Source organism: Diadema antillarum, unplaced genomic scaffold (genome assembly GCF_040938485.1).
Source record: "Diadema antillarum isolate AM-2024a unplaced genomic scaffold, OU_Dant_1.0 scf00000057, whole genome shotgun sequence".
In the NCBI taxonomy this organism is placed as follows: Eukaryota; Metazoa; Echinodermata; class Echinoidea; order Diadematoida; family Diadematidae; genus Diadema; species Diadema antillarum.
In genome coordinates this window covers 3204343-3219331 of record NW_027270946.1, presented here as the reverse complement: position 1 = coordinate 3219331, position 14989 = coordinate 3204343, and the positions used below count along the sequence as shown (strand labels likewise).

General features: G+C 38.6%; 1 protein-coding gene across 1 annotated transcript in view; it reads right to left on the bottom strand.

The window, feature by feature from the left end:
- The window catches only part of LOC139715884 (uncharacterized), a 129476-nt gene that overhangs the window by 101323 nt on the left and 13164 nt on the right, over nt 1-14989 (bottom strand). The window contains 4 exon segments of the mRNA XM_071627434.1: nt 11372-11677; nt 12788-13096; nt 13783-14088; nt 14560-14868. Coding sequence (XP_071483535.1) covers nt 11372-11677; nt 12788-13096; nt 13783-14088; nt 14560-14868 — 1230 coding nt within the window.

Genomic DNA, 14989 nt, shown 5'->3' with positions numbered 1-14989 from the left:
TCGAGTTTCTTGTTAAAACTATGGGCCTCGGTGACTCCAAACTAGTACTATTCACTTCGGGGCTGCGCCCCTCAGTGAATAGTACTAGTTTGGAGTCACCTCTGCCCATAGTTTTAACAAGAAACTCTTAAGGCCAAGTATATTTGTATACTATCTTTGGTTTGCAGTGTGTGCATGCGACGGCGCGCTAGCGTAAAGCGCTCAGTGAGCACTCTCGCGATCTCAGATTCTCTCTTGTTTCTAAATTAATAAAACATCAAATGACAAGGATCTATTTTAGGCGTTATATAAATCATATATCATTCGTGCGATGGACACAATGTTTCATTCGGTGAAAGATGAAATATTTGATCCATTTCATCTTTCACCTAATGAAATATTATGTCCATTGCGCTCATAAACATTCATTAAAATAAAAAAAATTCCTTAATGTGGCGCCTTGTCTCCCCCTTCCGGGGATTGATCTCCTGCACCTGCCCCTCCTACCCTCCCCCCCCCCCCCCCCCCCAAAAAAAAAAGAATAATAACAAATAAAATGACCTGGGGAATTGTGTCCATTGGTACAAATATATTTGCTTCACTCTAGCGATGACGTCCGTCCCAGGGCAGCTGTCAAGTTTGTTAAAAACCTACCCTTATGGAACAGTCATAGTTTTGCTACAGAGTAAAACACACTGTGATTCACAATGTGAAACACAGTGAGTTTTGTGACACTGTGGTTACCTGTGAAATTTAGACATGTGGTAATGCTGTGTTATTATCACACTGTGGAAAATCACAAGGTGGATACTGTGGTATCGGATGCCATTACCACATACCTGAAAATGTCACAGTGTGTCCCATTCACATAATCCCCAACAGTCTACCCAAACAAATATCACACTGAAGACTGGTAGTTAACACAGTATGTCACACTGTCAAGCATCCCATACTGTGTTATCTACCACAATCTCTCACGCTGTGTTATCTACCATAGCCTCTCACAGTCTCACACTGTGTTATCTATCACAGCCTTTCACTCTGTGTTATCAACCACAGTCTGAAGAAAACACATCTTGGACAATCAATATCCATATATCCCAGAAATTATCTGATAGACGAGTGATGGATTTCAGGACAAACATGATCCTACGTAATAATCTGTCCTACTCCTTATAGCCTCAAACAACAGTCTCATGTCCTATATACCTACAATACCATTCTATTCTTATACAAATCTATATAGACATCCTATTCCTAGATAGTCATCGGTTGTATCAATACAAAATTATAATTATAAAGGTCATTTATTACCTCCGCCAAGGGAGGAGGTTATGTTTTCGTTACCGTTGGTTTGTGTGTTCGTTCGTTCGTTAGTTAGATTGTCCGTGTGCAAAATAACTCAAAAAGTAGTTAACGGATTGGAATGAAACTTGCAGGAAAGGTTGAGAATGACACAAATAAGAAACGATTAACTTTTGGTAATGATCTTTTTGGGAATTTATGAAGGATTTTTTATGTTTTGGCAGGTAGGGTCAATGAACTTGGGAGTTCAGGCTGCGCGTATTTGAGGTTTGCCTGCGCGCACTAAAGTGCGTGCTCTAGTTTCTGCTGGGGCGAGGCGCGCCATGCAGCTGAAGGCTTATGACGTAACAAAGGCTTCTATATTTGGAAATCTGGCGACTTTTAGCATAGATGTTGTTTGTACGTATGATTTCTCTATGGAAGAACAAGATCAGTGTAGTGGTGGAAATAGGCTTCATGCTTGGCGGAGGTCTGTTCTCTCAGAGTGCTTCTCTAGTTTGTAATGTATTAAGGCACGGCTGCTAACTAGATAACACTGTATCATTAAGATGTGAAATTACCTTTTCATGATAGAAATTATGACATTGGGTATAGCTTACAGTATTCGATAATTTCTAATAAAGTTCAAAGTAAATCCCATCATTAAGACATTGAATTTTAAGTCTATTATGTATTTTCTAAAATTTAGATGGGTTTTTATGAATGTCATGACCTATGTGAAAATTTGTGCCTGAGGAGTATCACAGGAGTGCCACAGATATACCACATGAAGTATCACATGCTGTACCTCAGCACTCCCACCTACTCAGGGAGGTGAGAGGAAACACCTCCCTGCACGTAATAGGTGATACTTCTGAGTAAAGAAAGTACTGCTTAAAATAAATCAATTGCTATAATTAACAACATATCTATCAATTAAATTCTGGAATATGTGTTTTGCTTTGTTTTGTTTTGTCCTTTTTTTATTCCAGTTGGTGACTTTGATGTGGGGTACTAGTACTCCTATGTGGTGCTGCTGTGTGGTGTTACCCTGAGATAGTCCTGTGTTACAGTATGTCAAGAAAAAAATTACAAGAATATAGTGTGGTATATTTATGTGATACTTGCTATTGTATTTTGTGAGGTTTCGCCTTGTGGTATTACTGTGTGATATCATTGTGTGATATCATTATGTGGTTCTGCAGTGGGATATACTATGCGGTTTTGCTGTGTGGTACTCCTGTGCAGTACTGCTGTTTGGTGTTGACCTGTGGTAGTCCCAAAATACCACAGGAATATTCTGTCGTATTTTCGTGTAGTACTCTCTATTGCATTTTCTCTGGTTTTGCTGTGAGTACTCCTGTGTGGTATATCTGTCTGCTACTGTTGTGCGATACTAATGTGAATTTAGATGTGTGGTACCCCTGTGTTGTACTGCTGTGTGGTACTGTCCTGTTGTCATGTGGTATACATATGGATCCACAAACACACACACACACACACACGCACACAGGAATAATTATATTCTGTGTATTTTTCATGTGGTACTTTCACTTTTTGATGAAAATTTTTAACATAGGAAATGTACATTACCACACCGATATCACAGCTTGCAGACTATTCTCAATACCACATGAGCCTGTGGTACTAAAATATTTATTACCTCCGCCAAGGGAGGTTATGTTTACGTTACCGTTGGTTTGTTAGTTAGTTAGTTTGTCCGTGTGCAAAATAACTCAAAAAGTAGTTAACGGATTGGAATGAAATTTGCAGGAGAGGTTGAGAATGACACAAGTACCAAACGATTTACTTTTGGTAGTGATCCGAGAATTTTGGGAAAATTTATGAAGGATTTTTTATTCTTTTTTTTTTTTTTTTTTGGTTACCTGTAGAAAAAAGGATTATTTTCAAGATTCTGTTATTAGTACATCATTCAGTTCATTCTTTTTCCCCAATATACATAAGTAATTCTGTTCAAAAATACAATCCGACACGAAGGCTACGTTCATCATCAGATACATTCTTACTCCAAACACCCAGAGTAAAACATGGGTATGGTGATCGTGCTTTTTCCGTTATGGGACCAAAATTGTGGAATCAGTTACCTCTTCAGTTAAGGGAACTGTCATCTACAGAGTCATTCAACTTATCTGTTCCTTTCATACTGAGGACTGTAATTGCTGTATGCCACTAATATTGGATCAATATTGTATTCTTAATTGGTATTTGTTGTATTCTTTATTTGGTATACATTTGTTTTTGTTTACCATTTTCTTATTTGTTGAAATGTTTGAATATGTATATGCATATAAATATATGATATCTTTTCATTTTTGAAGCGCCATGAGCACTGAAAAGTGGACCTGTGCGCTATACAAGTAGCCACTATTATTATTATTATTATTATTATTATTATTATTATTATTATTATTATTATTATTATTTTTGCCGGTATACAGGGTCAATGAACTTGGGAGTTCAGGCTGCGCGTATTTGAGGTTTGCATGCGCGCACTTACTGCGTGCTAGGGCGAGGCGCGCCGTGCAGCTGAGGGTTTATGACGTAACAAAGGCTTCTATATTGGGAAATCGGGGGACTTTCAGCCAAAGAGATTTCCCCCAGTGAGGAGAAAAACAATTCTCTTTGCTTCCAGCACACAATGCTGTAATAAACTTTATATGGGTGGAAATCACTGATACGGTATCTCTATGGAAGAACAAGATCAGTGGTGGAAATGAGCTGCATGCATGGCGGAGGTCTGCGCTCTCAGAGTGCTTCTCTAGTTTTTTGAATAGTCCTGTGGTATCGAATACTCTCATGGTATTTTCAGTGGTAATTTAACGTCTGGTATCACATGATATATTATTGCATTTACCACATAGATACGACAACCAGCTACTAGTATTATGAGCCTTTGGAGCCTGTAGCACTTTGCCACACAGACAGTGCCTGTGGTAACATATATCTTGTGGTATTTTGTGTGGTACCAACATGCACCAAACGGAATGCTACAGGGTATCATCATCGGGTTATAGATTATAATGCATTACTACGTGGGTTCTACAGCCAGCTATTCCCATTACCACGTGAGCCTGTGGTACATTACCCATTAAGCATGTGGGTTTTACATGGGACACTGAATGGACCCCAGAATTTAGGCCCATGTTCAACCCATATATTCAACCAATAAATGATATGAAATGAAATAAAATAAAATGAAATATATGGGCCCCATATACTTTGCTTCTGTGTTACGTCATGCGCATCATACCACGTCGTATCACTAGGCGTTATTTGTGAACCAGAACGATGAGTTCAAGTATAAGTTAACAGCATATCATAGGCCTATCGTTCATTTAATTTATAATGTTGCAAAACAAAGGGGAGAATGAATATCACTATCTATATTCAGAATGCATGCTGAGTCAAAACATGACTCTCAGGACTGTCTGAAATGATAAAACAAGGATTGTGAACGAATGTTTTTCCCCGGCAATATGATGATATATATATATAATACTATTATTCAAAATTAAGGTTACGAGGCCGCATCTCTCTTAGCCTTTTGACAAGGCCTCGAGGCTGAAGATTGAGACTAACTCGCCACACCGAGAACTGCGAGAAACGGGTGAACGCGAGACGAGTGGTGCAGCACGAGTGGCGCAGCACGAGTGTCACAGCCACGAGGTCTTTTGAAACCTGTTTTTTTTTTTTCCCTACCGCCTCCCAACGAAGGCGAATATGAATTATTCATTATATTCATGAGTAAGAGCGCAGTTGGTACACTAATGAGGACGTGTCAACGCTGCACTGGCAATGCAGGCAGCTACGGATGAGCGAACCGCCGACATGCATACTTATGCGTATTCATTAGATGCGACGGGCGTGGTGAGCATTACTATTTGACTTTCCGTGAAGAACCACATAGACTAGAATTCCACACTGTGACAACTGTGGACACACAAATTGCAGTAGCCTATGTAGTACACTGTGGTCTTTATGGTAAGTTGTTGTAACTGTGATTTCTAAGAGATTAGTATGTGTTATATTAATATGTCACATAGTTTTAAATACACACTGTGCTCTTACGTGAACACATCTTCCTCACAGACAGAAAAATTAAAAAAATATGAAATATAGCACACTGTGACTATTGTAATTATGTGCAACAGCTGTGGTAGCTGTATACTACTGTGTAACTAGTAGGAGATAAACCACATAATTATTCAGTCGTTTCACACTGTGTGACATCTCTGTGGAGGCACTACTAGTATTCCCATAGATTGAAGTACTCGACACACTGTGTCTCTAATGTGGTAACTGCTTGTCACCATAATGGTAAGTATGAGGTGAACCACACAGTCTGAAAATTCATATGACAACTCTATGAACAGACCATGGCCACATACTGCAGCATATGGCACACTGTGACTTTTACGTGGTAAGCTGTGTATGACTAATGTCATGAGTTGTATGTGGTGAACCACATCGTGTGCAATTCCACGCTGCGACAACACTGTGAACACACTATTTTCACATATTTTAGACATACATGTAGTTAACTATGTGAACACAGTGTGGTAACAGTGTGTTTGTTGCATAAGGGTAAGCATGCGTTCAAGAAGATCGACATGTGAAAATCGGGCCCCACCACCAATGCAGCACCCCCTTTACATCCCTACAACTATACCATGGAAAACTTGAAACTGTACAGTCATCAATGTACTTACTTATTTCACTCATAGTATCCCTTCTGGTTCTAGAGAAGAAAATTCATAATAACATTTTTTTTTTTAATCTTACTTTGGGGATTTTGCCGAATTCCACCTTCCCCATTCCAGTGGCATCAAGTGGGGGAATGGTACCCATCAGCATGAATTCTTTCACTCTAGTGATAATGGGGGGGGGGGGACAATGTCAATAATAATATTTGATTCGTTTAAGATTTGCTATGGTGTAATTTGATGTGAGTTTTGTTTGGGACAACCTTCTTTTTTTAATAAAGGGTTCCGTTTCTTCTTCTTTTTAACACAACAACAACCTAGCGATAATCCTGCCAAGTTTGGTGAAACTTCAAGCGTTTCCAAAAAGAAGACGAAGATCAATACATCTGTCCTTACATGGTCCCAACCCCCTCTCGTGGATACCCCGATCTGCCACGAACAAACTTAAAACACAGTCACTAATCTAACTCAATATTCATAGTGCTATATTACCTAACTTTCTATTCAAGACTTGAGAGAGAAGATTTGTAAAAGATTCTGAATTTGGGTGGTTGGTCTGCCGCTCCCCCCCCCCCCCCCTCCAATCCCTGGGCGTTGTGCTATAGAAGGTGAGCAATGGGGCACATTTGTACACTTTCACCCTAGCGATAATACCCGCCAGTTTTGGTAATAATTTTATCACGCATTTTGAAGAAGGAAATGAATACGAACAATTTAGGCCCCAAGTTGGACCCACATAAGAAAGTACCAAGGGGCTCAACCCTAAATCTGCCATGGACAAACTTGAAAGTGCAGTCATCACTGTCCTTAGTCCAGATTATTCATTAGATCAGTTCTCTGACGTACTTATGGTTTTAGAGAGGGCGATTTTAAAAGATTCCTTGATTTGAACAAATTAAGTATCCCCCTGTGGATTTTTCATGTCAACTTTGGTGAAAATCCATCATCGAGTTTTCAAGAAGACGAAAATGTAACGCACTACGGATGACGCGAGATGGACGCCGGACTATGTACAATTACAATAGCTCACTTGAGCTTTTGGCTCAGGAGAGCTGTCAAGTTGAATGGCGTATTGATAGCTTTGTTCATATTTAATCGTTTTCTGTATCTTAAACAAAGTTTTGATAACGTTAATGGTAATGATGACATCTGTTTTGCAGATTTCATAAATATAACCGACTATTTAGCAAATGAAGACTCCTAATCTTTTTGAATATTGAATAAGAAATAAAGAATCAAATTCCTGTGTTCTGATGACACCGCAAGTCCACCTTGCCTTAATAGCGGGATATGCGCCAATAACATTCATTTATTCTTTCAGTCATTCACTCATGCCTTCATATTTTCATGTCCAAGCAAAATAAATTGAAGTTTCAAATGTCAAAATGCATTGTATTCTATCTTTGGTATGATAGAAACGCATTTTATTTCATTGAGAGTGGAAACGCAAATCGAGGGGCTTCCAAAACAAAAAGCGAACTTGTATGCTTCACTCCCCTCACTTACAATGACTTACGGTATTATACTTCGACACATTCCTACAAACCCTAAATGATAAGTAAACACACAATATATGAATCTGTGCATAAATACACTTATCTTTAGATCAGTTCTGTAAACATGACGCACATGCACGCACACACACGCACACAAAATTATACACACATAGGCACACACGCTCACACTGGCGCAGCACAAAAACAAACAACAAAGGAAAGTCACAAAATAAGTGAATTCACCCAGTAAAGAACTTCGAAGAATGAGGGAAATTAAGCAAATAGACAGGGGGAGGGAGAACGAGAAGGCATGTCAGTGGATTCTCAATGCAAGGCGAAAAATGATCAATTTCAAGGGAAACATATATAAGTGTAGATATATATATATATATATATATATATATATATATATATATATATATATAGCGTGTATAAAAAAAAAACCCAAACCGATTTTCATTACAATTCTTTGCGATCATAATCATATATTTCCTTTATAAGATGTTAATGAATGGAAAGATATTCCTCTCTTCTTTCATTTGATGCACAATTCATTGTTCATAATTCATGCATGACTGAGTTAGAACAATAGACAATAATGCTATTAAATTTTCATTTGCTCGAGCAAATGGCGACTTTGAATGAGTTTTTCAGGCTAAAACCATAGCCGTTATATCCATTCTTTTTCCTTTCATATGACATCTCATGCGTAAAAGATGATCTACGCCTGCTCGAGAAAACTTATTTTGAAAATATGCTTCCCTTTTACCCTGAAAGATGGATAGTAAATAAGGATAGTAAGGATAGTAAATAAAAATTTCCCGACACCTGCCCGATTTGGCAGATAACAATGGCCTTCTTGCTTCAATGAATTTACACAAACATGAAGGGAGGGGGGGGGGGGGGTAAAGGGAATGTGACTGACGGTTCGGAATAGGGTCGTAAATTAGCACATGATCGTGAGCTTGCCTGGCCGTGCAGCAAACCATAGAGCAAGGGGTGTTCATCAGCGGAATGTTGAAGGGGCATGGGAGTAAGCGACCAAAAAAGACTTCCGAGCCCCTTCCCCCCCCCCCCCCCCCCCGGAAAAAAAACCAACAACAACAACAACAAACAAAGAAAGAAAGAAACAGAAGACGACTTTCTGCCCTGCACTTGTACCTTTCAGTGATAAATAAAGTGATGAACCCTCTCTTTCTGCTTCACCTCCCCCTTCAAAAACTTCAAAAGGATGAAGGATGTACCACGCGTGAGGGAAATGTAGAGAGGAATGAAAACAGTGAGATATTAAAAAGTTTGAGGTATACAAAACCATCAAAATGTGTACACAGTACCACTGTTGTAATGTTCATTTCCCTTAGCCATTGGACTGCATGCAGCCTGAGAATGCACACGATATTAGTCTTCATATTATTGGTTAAGTCTCATAGCTTATTCTAAACAGCAAAATGGCTTTCCGTCTCATACAGCATTCTCTGTAAATACCCAACAACCCCCCCCCCCCCCCCCCCGCCGAACAACATTCACTGTAGCACTGCCATTGTTTTGTGTGAATTCGATGGTGCAGGTAAGCCCATTGTCTAATGCTAAGTCGGGAGAGTTGATACTTCTTTTTCGACTATCCGTAGAATCGGAAATGAAGCATGTTTTCATGCACATTTTTTCTCAAGCATGCGTTATCTATATTTGACGCATAAGGTCTCAAACAAAAGAAGAAAATATGGATATTTAGGTTATGAGTGTTGTTTTTCGAAATCGTAATGTTAAAAGTCTGGATAATTCACTTAAACTCGCCATATCCGCGTGCAAATGAAAATTTGATCTTTCCATTGATGTTTATCTCAAAAAAGAAAATTAATGATTTCGATAGTACAAAGTTGCAAGGAAAGTCGGTTTCGATCTTTTCTGGGACACGCTGTACACACACACACACACACACACACACACACACACACATATATATATATATATATATATATATATATATATATAATATGTTTCAAAACGGTACAGGGAAACGTTTATTCAAATTTAATTAAGATAACTCGTAAATAAACGTGATTGGGTGCAAACGAAATAAGCAGTAAGAGGTACCCATCTGCTTGACAATGGGTATTCAAAATACTTTTATTTTTGTTCAACCAATTTCCCAAGAAACTAGAGGGAGAATGTTATTATGTAAGCAAGGAAGTAGTTCCATAGTTCCTCAAGTCAAATAGAAATGCCGTTCTCTTTTTCATTCCCAGGAGAGCTTATCATTCCCTGCTGAACCTAGAAATATAATAGAATAAGCCTGTTAAATCATTTGATATTGAAAAATTAGATGATGCGCATTTTTCTTATATATAAGCGTAAAAGTGAACAACATCCGGTTTGCTCCTTGCATGGATTAAACAATAATCTATTTACTCTTAACCATTGTATGATTCTAATACAGTTCTATATTCATGATATCAAGTAATGTATTGAGATTTTGATGAGAAGAGACGAGATTAGACTGATCTTACATTGGGAAAATTTGGAAAATCGATGATGTAAATGACAAAATTTAATGTTCCAAGCATATTACCCTGTGGAACCAAATAACCACTGGCGCACAAAGAATATTCACTGTTAAGTAAAAGAATTGTATGTTTTTTTTTGGTTTTTTTTGTTTTTGTTTTTGTTTTGTTTTGTTGGGTTTTTTTTTGTTTGGGGGGGGGGGGTTCAAATAACTTCTAAACCACTCGAAGACATTCCCACGTTTATCGGAGTGGTTGAGTTTATATAGAAGATGAAAATGGTTTATCGTGTCAAAGGTCTTTAAGAAGACGCTGACAGCGAGTATGTTGAAATCATCGATGGCCGAAAACCTTTTCAGTAAAAGATTATTACATATATTGCTTGCAATGTACTATTTTGTTTACAAGAAATCCACTTTTGTATATAACAAGATATTTATTTTTCTTCGCACTCAATAGTCGAGTGAGGGGTTTTCTAAAATTCTTTATACCAGGTACTTAGTAATTGTTGTAGTTACTTATCCCTATAAAGCTAACATCCATTATTTCTTGCGATGAAGTCAAGGCTAAAACAACTTTTAACCCCTCGGGAGTATTTGATTTCGCTTTATTTATGTGACTTTTCTCTGGCTAATGGAATATGATATAATATTTCTGATCAATCAATTTCCATCAAGCACTCTTAAAATCGGGCTGTGTACTGAAGTGTGAACTTTCGCTTTCTTTCATAATTTTGTCTTTTTCTGGTCTGTAAATTGAAATATGAACATAATAGGTTGAACAATGGTCAGATATATATGTGAGCAAAGTTCCAGAATCAGAAAGGGGGTGAGTTTATATATATATATATATATATATATATATATATATATATATTGTATATATATTTCTATTATATATACATTATATATACATATTCTCAATTAAGCTGAAAGATCTCTATCCCCCTGTCCTTTGTATAGTATCCATATATTTCATTTATCATATTTTGTAATGTTGACATTATGTACTTATATCTTATGTGTAACATCTTTATCTGTTGGAGATGGAAAAATGAATGAATGAATGAAGATTGTTGTGCAACTTCAGTCGGTTAGGAAAACAATGGTAAGAAATATGGAGAGAGCATAGTATTTGTTGCAATTACTTAAAGGCAATAAAGACGGTAGAGGGCCGCTTGATAAGCACAGTGTAGTAAAAAGCTGAAAATTGAAATGGCCAAGCTCTAATAGATAATAGCCTGTTACATCTACTTAAGATTTTCGACTTGATGTTAAATAGTTGCAAACTTTGAACGCTTCGGACATTTCAACAAAACGCCTGACATCTGTTATTACCCAAATGTGTTAAATTAGGTATGGGTCCTCAAAGGGGAACCGCCACGTACGAGTCGTACATCTGACTCCAGCGTCTTCGTGATGTCCGCAGTTGTGTGCGTTTATCCCTGCGTGGGGGCAACTCAGAATGTTAGTCTCAGTTCCCCTGCACTCTACGTTGTCAAGAAAGATCGGTCCGGAGCCTTGACCAAAGGCTGCTTGAGTAAACGCCGACTCAGCTCCTGGGTAGCCCAGACTTCTGCATACTATGCTGGCGTCGCTGATACCCCATTCGTCATCACATACAGTTCCCCAGACGCCGTCAACCTTGATTTCCACCCTGCCTTCCCCAGACGATCGCCCACCAACAAGTCGAACTGAGCGATGGTACAAAAAACAATTGTATTATGCATTATTATCTTGGCTGTTTTGGGAATGAGTATTATATACACTCAGCACAAAAAAAAGAAGAAAATAAACGCTTTTTAAGTTCATAATCTTTATAGAAAATTTTGACGGAAATCAATATAGTACACACAATATCAAAAGTAATTTAATTGGCTATCAACCTAGTAGGTCAATAGAAGGGGAAACTTTACGCATGAGTAAGGCACAAAAGTAAAAAATTGCACAAATTGACATACATTGTCTTTCATTTGCAAATAATGATAACAAAAGACCAGTTTAACACAATGAGAGACATGAAAGACATGACAGATATTGCAAAGATCATATTATGGATATTTTTGCCACAGAATTCATGTTCCTTATTGTGTTGAATTTGTATTTTGTTCTTATCGCAACAAGAAACCATTTAGGTATGATGACAACTTGTTCATTTTTGCAATTTTTACTTTTGTGCCTGAGAAGAGAAAAACAAAAGTGTTTACTCATGCGTAAGGTTTCCCTTTTTATTGATTGCCAAGTTGATAGCCAATTAAATCACCTTTCATTTGTTATGCAATGCATTATACTTAGCTAAAAAGTCTATGATAAATATAAACTTTGAAAAAAGTGCTCACTTTCTTTCTTTCTTTCTTTTTTTGCTGAGTGTATAAGAATTGAAATCATTCTTCGGAATTAACGAACCAACTCGGTTCATCTTCCGTGTTACATTTGTGTGTCTGTTTGTGATTGTGTGTGTGTGTGTGTGTGTGTGATATTATAAGAATAAAATACACAGAAACAGTCTTCCCTGTTGTCTTCATTTGTTGGAATATTCAGTACACAGCGTTAACATAATTATTCTCTAATGTTCCCACCTCACAATCATTTGCATTTTCTCAATATTGAATACAAACCCGAAACTAACCAAGAGCCTATACATGTTTTTATTGATCCTGATAGAGAGAGGTATGTAATTATGTTTGATCGTGTGATCTGCTTGTACATTTGTACGTAAAGAGATATATTCTGCAGTACGCAACAATATATTGAACGTGCATCGCTAGAACGATGCTGTGAACTAATGGAACGCCTGACATTACCCTGTACGTTACATCGTACTCCCGCATCCTCATGATGTCCGCAATTGTGGGATCCTATCCCTCCGTGGGGACAGCTCAAGATGGACGACTCAATACCCCTACACGAGACATCGTCCAGAAGGATTGGCCCGGAGCCCTCCCCAAAGGATGCAGAAGAAAAGACCTCCGAAGCTCCTGAGAAGCCAAGACTATTACAGACCACATTGGCATCCTCGATGCTCCAGAAATCATCGCACACGCTTCCCCAGACGCCGTTAACCATTATCTCCACTCTGCCTTCGTGGGACGACGTGCCCCCGACAAGACGTACTAGATGAGATAGAAATTTTGTCAACATTTACTCATCAAAACAGCAGAACAATAATCTGGTTTCTTTCTTTTCTTTTTCATTCCTGAGAAAAAGGAGCTTTATTCACAAGCCGTAGCTTAAATGACATCACTGCTAACAGGCATATAAGATCCATTTACTAGTATCGGACTGATAAATTCCACTAAAACTCATTTTTCATGAAAATTACACATTCCTTCAACCTGATAGTGACATATTCGTTAAGGGAGGAAATTATTCCCCCAGCTGGTAGAAAGCGGTTAATCAAGTGCCCTGTCATTATTCTCGAAAAAGTGATTTTTTTTGTGTGTGTGGAATTTCCTTTGTATTTTCTTATTTTCTTGTTCATACATGACGTCATAAACCTCCAGTAGTCTCCTCATCCAGTGGTTCCAACACCAAAACTGTTAATATTATAACTTTTGCATTGCTCGTCCGATTTTCCTCAAACTTTCACTGATGTGTTCTACTAATATTGCTGCTTTCACTCAATCCACATATTTCTTTGGCTTTTGGTTTCCTGTAAAGGTGATTTCTAGAGAGGTGCAATGGACACATCGCCAAACTGGCAGATATTGCATCACAAACGTTTGTATCACACCTGGCATAACTTTACGGCTCAACGGCAAAAGGTTTGTCAAGCAAATTTAAAGGAAATTTGGCCTACCCTGGTTGCAAATAACCCCAGCATCTTCCTGGTGTCCGCAGTTGTGGGATCCTATCGCATTACTTGGGCAGCTCAAGATATTGGACTCTGTTCCATGGCACACAACATCGTCCAAAAGAATAGGTCCGGAGCCTTGGCCAAAGGCTGCGTTGGACATAGCCGCAGCAGCTCCCGCAAACCCCAGACTGTTGCAGACGACATTGGCGTCGATAATGCTCCAGTAGTCGTCGCACACTGTTCCCCAGACACCACCAGCCATTACCTCCACTCTGCCTTTGTGAGATGACGAACTACCAACAAGACGAACTGTGAGATTTCGTGTTTGTTGTTATTGTTGTTTTTGGTTGAAAGACAGAGATAATTTCAGAATTGTTTGTTAATCAATCCAAGAAAGCATAACTAGACAGTATCAAGGCAGTTAAATTTTGCTTGCATTCTCCTGGATTTTCCTGTAGAAAGTGCTTAAAAACTTAGGCCGCAAGAAACGCAGTGACAGTGAAAGCAAGCGGGAGCGTGTTTTTAGATAAGCAGTATCATTGAAGTACTCTCCTATATATGTACTATAATATGTATGTCGTACAATATTGATGCTCGGTTCTTATGTTAGTCCCTTTACTCGTGAAGTCCTGAATGTCTATACTCGAATATTACCGGGATGCCTTGACTTTCACAACGTGTTAATGAACTATGATGTCACCTTTTTACATAAAGAAATGCAGATTTCACTGAAATATATATCACGAATCTCCATAATGACATCTGAATGGCGAAATTTACCGCGGGGGTTACATCGGACACCTGCGTCTTCGGAATGATGGCAATTGTGTGAGCCTGTCCCAGCATGGTGGCAGTTCAGGATGCTCGACTCAGTTCCCCAACACCCAACGTTATCGAGGAGGATTGGTCCGGAGCCTTGACCAAAGGCCGCTCTCGAGAGAGCTTCAGAGGCCCCCGGGAAGCCAAGACGGTTGCAGACAACATTAGCGTCGTTGATATCCCACAAATCGTCGCACACGGTTCCCCAGACACCGCTTACCATCACCTCCACTCTGCCTTCGTGAGATGACTGGCCACCGACAAGGCGTACTGATTGGTGCAATAACAAGAATAAAAAAGAAAGAGTTTGTCGACTTATTCGTTTTTTACAGGTTCATCTTTGAACTGCAGATATATTCGCTGATGCACTGACGCTTCCCATAGCTCCTTA